We start from the raw sequence: 9,976 nt of genomic DNA, 5'->3' as shown, positions 1-9,976 counted from the left end.
CTTGCGGCGGGTGGGCTGGGTGGAGCGAGGCCGTGTGCACCTTGGCGACAAAGTGGCAGACGGAGGTGGAAGTTGGGTCCGGATGTTGGCGACCCCTAAAAAAAAAAAAAAAAAAAAAACCTGTTAACCGGTACCGAACCCTGTGTCCCAGGAACGGATCCGGGTCTGTGCAACAGAAGACAGATGAGTCGACAAACTTTAGTGACCGGGATTGGTTTTTAAATTAAGGCCATAAAAAGTAAAAACCAGCTGGGCGTGGTGGCCCACGTTTATAATCCCAGCATTTGGGAGGCTGAGACAGGAGAATCCAGGTTCGCAGCCAGTGTCAGCTAATTAGTGAGGCCCTTTGCAACTCAGTGAGACCCTGTTGTAAAATAATAAATAATAAGAAAATAGGGTTAGGGGTGTCGCTCCGAGGTAGAATGTCCCTGGGTTCCATCCCCAGTACCGCAAAAATAAAATTAAGTTCCCTCCCCTTGCAAGCCCCCGCGCGTGGGTAGATGCAGGGACCCGGCAGCTCTCAACCTGACTCTGCAGAGTTTGGGGGGCCAGGTCAGAGCTGGGGTGCAGCGGGGAGGGCCTGCTGGGCTCGGGGGGAGCGGGCGGGCGGGGAGAGGCGGAGGATGGCGCGAACCTCAGAGCGCGGACCCGCATCCCCGCCGCGCCCGCTGTGATTAGCTCGGCGGCGCGACCCCGAGGGCGGACTCTTTCTCAACCCCGGTCTCCTCCTCCCTCTTCCCTTTTAAAGGCCGCCTCGCAGAGGCAGCGCTGTCAGCCACGCGGAGGCCGATCGCGCCGGCCTGACCCGGGGCGGGGGCTGAGCGGCCGCGCGTCCCGGGACCGCACGTGGGGACCCGTCCTTCCCGCCCGCCCGCCCGCCTGGGACCCGGCGACAGCCCCGAGTCGGGACGCTGCGCGCTCCTGGAGTGGGCATCCCGGGGCGCGATGTCCCCGCCGAGGAGCGGGGGGAGAGGTGGCCGGGGACCCGGCGCCGCGCTCGCCCGCGGAGCGCAATGAACCGGGCGCCGGGCGGCAGCAGCGACCTCGGCCGGCGCCTCCCGCGGGTCCTCGCCAGCTCGCCCCCGGCACCATGCTGAGCCCCGGCCGGCGGAGCCCGCAGCGCAGCCCCCGCGGCCCCTGCTAGCCCCCGCGGGAGTGGCCCCGGCCGCGGGGACCCGGCCCAGCCCTTCGCCCTCCAGCTGCGCGCCCCTCCGGGCCACCCCGCGGCGATGGGGGCGCGGCTGGCGCTCTGCCTCCTCCTGGGCTGGCTGCGCTGGGGCCCCGCGGGCGCCCAGCAGTCCGGGGAGTACTGCCACGGCTGGGTGGACGTGCAGGGCAACTACCACGAGGGTTTCCAGTGCCCCGAGGACTTCGACACGCTGGACGCCACCATCTGCTGCGGCTCCTGCGCGCTCCGCTACTGCTGCGCGGCGGCCGACGCCAGGCTGGAGCAGGGCGGCTGCACCAACGACCGCGGCGAGCTGGAGCACCCCGGCATCTCCGCGCGTAAGTGCGCCGCGTGGGTGCGCACCTCCCGGGGCGCGGCGTGCGGACGCGCCGGGCGCTGCGGGCTCCGTGCGCCCAGGGGCCGCAGCTGGGGACGCGGGCCGAAGGTAGTGGGCGATCGCGTTTCAGGTCAGGACGCCCTAAGCCCTGGCTGTCCGGCTTCCCGCCCTCCGCGGGCTCTGCGGGTCGGCCCAGGGGACGTTTTCGAGGGACAGAAACGACTGCAGAGCTTGCATCGGGTCATCCTGGGGGAGGACAGTGGGGACTCCCAGCAGAAGGGCCACGGGGGTTGGACCACGCTAGACTTGGGGTTGATTTGGGTTGACCTGGCGCCCCATTACATTCCGGGCTCACTTCAGGAGCTTCGGGAGGGGCGGGTGGCGGGGCAGGGAGACTCTGGTCACAAGCTCAACTGTAGCTCCGCCGGGACTAAGGAACTTCACCTTTTTTTTTTTTTTTTTTTTTTTCCCTCTCTCCTTTGGTAGGATTTCTACGGTTCTCATTCTTTTCGACTTTCTTTCTGTTCTCTGCATCAAATTACCCGCTCCAGCCAACCCCCTATTGTCAAGCCTTTCAGAAATACCTAGGTCTTCGAGGTGGAGATTTAGAAACCAGGGTTGTGGGCTTCCCCGCCCCTATTCTCACGTCGGAAAACCCGGGTCAAATTTCCGCTCATTTCAGAGCGGATAAATCATGACCCCAGCAGAGGAAATTTACACCTTGAAAAAAAGAGTTCTCCACCTGAATCGGAACAAGAGGGAACCTTTTGAGCAGGAGGCTATGGTTTTATGGCCTGGAAATCCGAGAAGCGGTTGGGGCTGTGAGCGGTGACTCCCCGGGACACCTGAGATGGGGCCAGAAGCCGGCAAGGGAAGGGCCCGGGGAAGGCCTGGGAGAGGCTGGGGCGATGTTAAATGGGGCCTGAACCCTCGTCCCCCTGAAACTGATAACCCAGAGGGAGGGGAAGTCGGCTGTCTTCAGGCAGCCCCTAGACTCTGCTGGGACCTAATTCTGGGGCTCAAACTTCCAATCTAGAAAATACAGGAAGTCATTCTTGCAGAAAAGATGCTTAGTGGGAAGTGGGGGCCAAGTCTGTTACAAAATACAGACTCTTTCTCCTGGTTTCCTTCCACTCTTTCTGGGGACCTGCTTCCTCTCAGCAGAATAAGCTGGTCCAGTGTGCCTCAGGGACCCCCCCCCCCAACCGGGCCTGGAGCTGCTTTGATCCCAGCGGGATCCAGTAGGGAGAAGGCTAGTCAATCTCCCGCTCACTGAGTCTGGGATCGCTGATGGACTGTGAGACTGTCTCTTGCCAGTGTTCCCTTGGTCAAAGTACTTAATTGCTCCCTCTTCTCAATTTAAAAATGGACATATTGCACCCAGAGGAGTTCATTTGTTGATTAAATGAGGGAATGCTCAGCACAGTGCTCAGTAAGTGACATTCAGCTTTAACTGCTTTTAACATGGGTGGATGGATTGGATTTTGGAAGTGTATGTGCAGGAGCCCACAGATGGTTGATGGTAACCTGTCACTCACAGGCCTGTGGCTTTGGGAAAGTCCAAAACCCTCTGATAGAATTCCACATCTGGAAGTAAGAGCTTGCCCATCACACAGGGTTTATCTTCAAGGAGACTTAAATCAACACAGAAAATGAAAGTCAGGCACACAGTAGGGGCTTCATGCAGGCTTTCTTTATGCTACCTGTAAGCAGCGGGCTGCATCCTCTGAAGAACTGCCAGGGATGCATCTAGGTAGGAGGTTTGATGTCTGCCTTGTGGAGAGAAGGAGTTTGCTCTCAGAGACTCTCTTAAAGGAAGTCTGGCCTGCCAACACTAAGAACTGCCTTGTGATCTAACCAAAGTTCACCCTGACCTTTCCAGACTTTGGGCAGATGTGGAGAGAAAGAATGTGGCCGGTGGGGCAGACATCCCAAATCATTTCTGGGAGGAGGCATCCAGAGCTGGGAATTTGGGATGCAATAGGGAGATATGGTAAATTGAGGCTCACTATGGATTTCTTTATACAGCTTTTTTGAGGGTCTTATAAAACCCTGGGGTTCTTATTTAACAGGTCTGTGGTTCTCTTTGCTTAAGATTGGAGATTCTGGACAGGAGATGGATTGTCAGCCTAAGAGAGGGGTCAAAGCCCTAAGTGCTCCACCGTGATGAAACTACTAAAACCTGGATTTAAAGCCAGAGTTACAGTGACCCCAAAAACTCACCCTTTCCCTCTAATGCTTGTATAGGGGGATAGATTCTGTTCTTTTCTGACTTCCAGATGTGCAATGTGATGGCTAATTGCTAACAGAGGCTACAGGATCAGTTTGCTTCCTCCCTGCTAAGAGTAGAGAGAACATTCTATCATCACAGTTTGCACTTTGGAGGTTACCAGTAATAAGCTCTGAAAAGTTGAGCCTACAGAAGTGGTAATACTGAGCCTCTGGCCCCCCACCCCAACCCTAAGTCGCCCAAGCAGAGCCCCTTATCTGACCATCGTGTGTGTTTGTTTTTGCCTTTTAGAACCCGTGTACGTCCCCTTCCTGATCGTCGGCTCCATCTTCATTGCATTCATCATCCTGGGCTCTTTAGTGGCTATTTATTGCTGCACCTGTTTGAGACCCAAGGAGCCCTCGCAGCAGCCAATCCGCTTCTCGCTCCGCAGCTACCAGACAGAGACCTTGCCCATGATCTTGACCTCCACGAGCCTCAGGGCACCTTCCAGGCAGTCCAGCACGGCCACCAGCTCCAGCTCCACAGGCGGCTCCATCCGCAGGTTCTCCTTTGCCAGGGCTGAGCCAGGCTGCCTGGTGCCCTCACCACCCCCACCGTATACAACGGGCCACCAGATCCACCTGACCCAGCCGTCAGGATTCCTGGTGTCACCCCAGTATTTTGCTTACCCCCTCCAGCAGGAGCCTCCTCTGCCCGGGAAGAGTTGTCCAGACTTCGGTTCCAGTTGACAGGCCATGGCTGCGCATCCACCACATAGTAAAATGGCAGATAGATGGAGAGCTGCTAAGTCCAGGGAAATGCCCCTGGATCTGATCATCGTCATGGAAGAAAGTGCTAGGAAAATAGAGCGCCCTTTAGTTGTAAGGTTCCGGGCTCTAGTCACAGAAGGCCTGGCTTTGCTAACGTGTTGACCATTGCATTTCAGGTTATGCTTTTAATTCAAAATATATAGCAGTGTTACTTTCAAAGTTGCCAACAGGCTGAAAATGTTTTCCCAGACAATTCAGCTCTACTGTCTAGAAAAGGGCTCAGTGCTCTTTTTTATATGTTAATGGAATGAGCTTACAAATACATAAGGAAGGAAAAAGTACCTAATTGTAATTATCAAAGGTTCACTTAAAAATTAGCTATTAAGTACACTTGAGGGGGCAGTGAACCACCTATTTATGATTTAGGGTGTAACCTAACCATGAATAATATTAGCATGATGAGAATAGTTACTTTTTAAATTAATAACTAAATTTTGTTTAAAATATAAGACTTTTTGTTTGTTTGTTTCAAAATATAAGATTTCAGTAACCACCTGAGCTTAAAGTTTTAAATATATACTCAGACATTCATTGTAACACAGATTCTATATAAAATTGCTTCCTCCAGCCCACCTGAGGGAATATTTATTGTAGACTTTTTGTTCAGCAGTATTTAGAGTTTAAATGAGAGTTGGACAATTAGGTCTTAAAACATTTATTTGTAAAATGAGTTATGTATAAATGTAAAAGATTTGTAATTTAATGTATTTACCACATTGACAGTACTAATTATTTAGTAGTCACACTGTAATTAATTTTTTATGTTAATAATAACTGTGGAGTTCCAAGTCCAGCTACTGGTGTAATCACCTATTACTACATATCTCAGTGCCACCCAATTCCATGTCTGACAACTACATTTTTGGGCATATATCCTGCTGGCTTAGAATAAATAAAATATTCTGTGTTTTCATGAACTCTACTTGAAATTTTAAACCAGGTTATTACCCCCTTAGTGATCATTCTTTGCTATCCAATACAAAGAAATGTCTTTACTTAACTCATAGTTCACATTATGAAGTTAAAAAATATTTTTGGCATCAGGGCTTATAAAAGCCGAAGAAGTACATTTTTATAGAGCTCTCAGACTGTGGGTTGCAGGGAACCTTAGATATGGGATTTGGCTGTCAGAGTTTAAACATCTGGACAGTTCTCATAAAAATCTGGATTTCTGGTTTCTATTGATATACTGAAGATGGGGCACCATGAGTCCTGCACTGTCATGGGGTTGGGCCAACCCTCTTCAGACCGGAAGCCTCAGCAGTACCCCCGCCCCCCAAAAAAAAGATGTCATGCTTTTGCCCGACGCAATGGAAGAGAGGCACTGATTTGTAGATGCCTGATTTATATTTTTTTTGGTGGTATTGGGGTTTCTGGAAGCCCTTCTACCTCCGGGCTACACTCCCAGACCCCTTTTTTTTATATTTTTATTTGGAAACAGGGTCTCTTAAGTCACCGTGGCTGGCTTCGAACCTGCGCGATCCTGCTGTCTCCGCCTCCCAAGTGCGGGGATTACAAGCCTGCGCCACCGTTTTGAAATGACTTCCCTGAACCTCCTGTTCCACTCTTTAGGTGTATTCCCTACTTCTGCTAGTGTGGTTTGGGAGTCCAGTGTATACAAATTCATACATATGTCACCCTCAGTAGTTTCTTTTGAACAAAGAGATAAAACTCTGACCTAAGAGAGCTGATTGGCCGTCCCTCTTTGCTTTCCAGTTGAGAAAAACTAGTTCTAAGATGTTACGCTAGCCAGGCGTTTGTAATCCCACTCCTTGGAAGGTTGAGACAGGAGGCTCACAGGTTCAAGGCCAGTCTCAGCAACTTAGTGAGGCCCTCTGTAACTAAGTTTCATACTGTTTCAAAACAGAATAATAAAATGGGGATGGAAATATAACTTAGAGGTAGAATGCCCCTGGGTTCAATCTCTAGTACCCCTTTCCCCCCCAAAAAAAGGTGTTATGCTCCTTCTTGCCTGATGCAATGGAAGAGGGGCACTGGCTTGTAGACTCCTGCTTTATTTTATATTTTGAAGTGGCTTGACTTCTAAGTATCCCAGATTTTGCCAAATAAAGAAATAGGTGAATGCAAAGGATAAACCTTTGGAGCGTGCTTAGAACACACTCCTATATCCTACTGCAAGTTTCATTCACATTTGTTGTGGACCACTCCTTCTGTGGGGGTTAACTTTGTTGAGCTCATATTATGAGCCAAGCACTCTGCCATGTATTTGCAAATATTTATTCTCTTCATCGTCCAAACTACCCTACAAGGAGGTATTACAGTTCTTATTTTACAGATTCGGAATTTGCCTAACGCCCCGCAGCTAGTCAGTACTGGAATTGGTATGCAAAAACAGGTTCAAATATCAGGGGAATCTGCTTTGAGATTTTGATCCTTCTCAGTCCAAATCCTATGGCGATGTCAAGAGCATGAGGCCCAACCTTTAAGGTGGTAATTCTTAGCCTTGTTGGACTCAGCCAGCTTTCTTTAGGACAAATATTTTAGGACATTCCTTTAACGACTTGAGAATGAAATTCATGGATAATATAACTCCATATATATATATATATATATATATATATATATATATTTTTTTTTTTTTTTTTTTTTTTAACAAATCAAGGCATGCCCTAGTGGCAAATAGGAGAAAAAAAAAGGAAGGCAACTTAGCACAAAGTGTGACAGCTTGGGCAGACTTAACAAAGAACTAGGATGCTAATCCCGGAGGCTGAACCACAGCCATGTGACAGCTCCAATTCCAGATGGATGCAGGTTTACTAGACTGGCAACTCTAAACACAGTCGTGCTGCTGCTGTTAATGCGAATCCTTCAAACAAAGCAGGGTCTGATGTTCTTTTGATTTGCACTGTGGTTGTATATATGGAAAATTCTGTGTGGGCTGAGGCCGTGCAAAAGATTCTTTCTTTATAGGGACTGGGTTTTTCCTACTGATAGGAGCAGTGGGATATTTCAAAGTCATGCTAATGGACAGTAGGACCTTGTTGTGCAGACTGCCCCATACCTTGTAGAGGATCTCCCTTAGAACCAAGTTACTCACAATGAACACCAGCAGCACACCCGGCTCCACCGCCAAATATTCCAACACCAAAGGATCCCCCACAGAATCCCACAGTTGTGGAACCAGAGGGTGGAGCCGCCCTCCTGAGAACCTCACAGCTTATCAGTTTTCTCTAGTGGCTGCACTATTACTTGCCATTCCTTTGGAGAGCAGTTGGTGTCTATTAGGCAGAATAATGTTATTGAATTTACAGACAGCTTGCACTTGCAAATTTCTCTGCCTTAGCAGGGTGTCAAAGTCAATCAAGTTAACTGGCCATACTCTTTTTTTTTTTTTTTTTTAACGGTACCGGGGATAGAACCCAGGGGGATTCTACCTCCGAGTTACACACCCAGCCCTAATTTTTTTTATTCTTTATTTTGAAACAGGGTCTCACTGAGTTGCAAAGGGCCTAAGTAGCTGAGGCTGGCCTCGAACTGCGATCTTCCTGTCTCAGACACCCAAATGCTGGGATTTCAATCATGTGCTGCCATGCCCGGCTGGCCATAGTTTTAATAAAGTTGGGGAGACAGTGTGTTCCTCCTTGTCCTGTGGCCTTCCATTGACACTGGATCAAATCATTTCCCTGTTTACTCGGTGATATGCCTTTTACATGTCTTCTCTCTGGAAGCTAGGTAGCTGATGATACTATTACTCATAGGAAAGCATTCTGTGGCTGATGTCTAGACAGTATCCCACTCAACAGACCTTTGGGTCTGCTTCCTCACCCATGGGTCAGGCACTGTGAAGGATTGGAGAGTACTACAATGAGTCAAATGCAGTTCTAACTCAAGAAGCTGCTCTACTGTGGACTCAGGCACAGTGGCAAGTACTTGGTCTAAGATACTAAGGTGCTTCATCCAAGAAGCACAATAACTCTCCTGCTTCTGAGGCGCTCACAGTCAAGAAGAGAAATTGAACCCAGAAGCCAACCCTTAGCATCACTAGGCACTGTGGGGGCAACGGGGCTGTGCTCACTCATTCTGGAGGTGCTGACATTGGACCTTGAGAGATGTGTGGGATTCAAGTGAAGAAGACTGGGTGTGGGAGGGGGCGAAGTGTGCTGGAAAGGAGAGGAAGAGGATATTAGGCAGGAAGCTCCCATTCATGAGTGTGAAGAACCAGGAAAATTCTGGAAGCAAGACTAAGAATGTAGAAGAAGAGGACGGTAGAAATAGAAGCAGGGGGCAGATTGGAGTGTGCCAACTCCACGGTGGTTAGACATGTGCCAAGTATAAGAGGGACCCTTGAGGGACAGAGACTCGATCCCATCTTCATTATAAGGAAGATTAGACACTGAAGTCAAATCACTTGAAGGTTCCATCCACAACTCCCCCCCCCCCCTAAAATGCAGCGTGTGTGGCCTGGTGGAAGCTTCTATGGCTTTCACAATGATTTTGAGTTCTAACACCCTCAAACCATGGTTACCATGAAAAATAGAATTCTGTGTCTTTAAAGATAGTTGTGCCAATAACTGGGTAATGTTTATTAAGTACCATGTGTGTTCCCAGTGCTTCATGAATTGCATCATTTTATCCAAAGTAAGAACTATTTTAAGCCCTGCTTTGCAGATGAAGAACTCAAGGCAGGAGGGTTAAGTATCATGTCCAAGGACAGATAAGCAAAAACAGTAGAACCAAGATGTGAATATAGGTGGTCTGCTTTGCAACTCCATATTCTCCTTTTCTTTTTCTTCTTTTTGGTACTAGGTTGAACCCAGAAGTATTCTTTCTCTGAGCCACAGCCCCACCCCCTTTTAAAATGTTGAAACAGGGTCTAAGTTGCCTAGGATCTTACAAAGTTGCTGAGGCTGGCCTGGGACCTGCAATCCTCTTTGTCTCAGCCTCCCAAAGAGTGGGATCACAGGCATGTGCCACCATGCCTGGCTTCACAACTCTATATTCTTTTTTTTTCTTTTGTGGTACTGGGGATGGAACCCAAGGGCATTCTACCTTCAAGCTATACCCCCGGCCCTATTTTTTATTATTTATTTTGAAACAGGGTCTCACTAAGTGGCAGAGGGCGTCACTAAGTAGTTGAGGCTAGCCGAGAACCTGCAATCCTCCTGTCTCAGCCTCTCAAGTACTGGGATTACAAACGTGAACCGCTTCACCCGGCTTCGCAACTCTGTATTCTTTATGACATTGGGGTGCCAGGAAGGACAAATATTCTTAGGAAAAATAACCTATTTTTCAGAAAATCTATTGAGGGAAAAGTAATTGTGTAATATCATACATATCCTATAGCTATATCAGGGGGTATTAATATATAAGTAGGTTTTGTGCAACATTAAGAAATCATGAAATGAAGCATTTAAAGAAATTTTAGATGATAAACATTTCTCCCATCATATGTGGAAAAACGTGGCTCT

The 9,976-nt window shown here is 49.0% G+C and overlaps 1 protein-coding gene across 1 annotated transcript; it reads left to right on the top strand.

Moving 5' to 3' along the window:
• Positions 1-1,229: 1,229 nt before the first annotated feature.
• On the top strand, positions 1,230-4,466 carry SHISA3 (shisa family member 3; the record flags this gene model as incomplete). The annotated part of the gene is made up of 2 exons (XM_080697122.1): positions 1,230-1,506; positions 4,027-4,466. The coding sequence occupies 2 exons, from the start codon at positions 1,230-1,232 to the stop codon at positions 4,464-4,466; spliced, it is 717 nt and encodes a 238-aa protein (XP_080553248.1).
• Between the last annotated feature and the right edge of the window lie 5,510 nt (positions 4,467-9,976).

Source organism: Muscardinus avellanarius, assembly GCF_963383645.1.
Source record: "Muscardinus avellanarius genome assembly, chromosome: 6".
Classification (NCBI taxonomy): Eukaryota; Metazoa; Chordata; class Mammalia; order Rodentia; family Gliridae; genus Muscardinus; species Muscardinus avellanarius.
The sequence above is the reverse complement of the archived record's forward strand: the minus strand, read 5'-3'. Positions and strand labels throughout refer to the sequence as shown.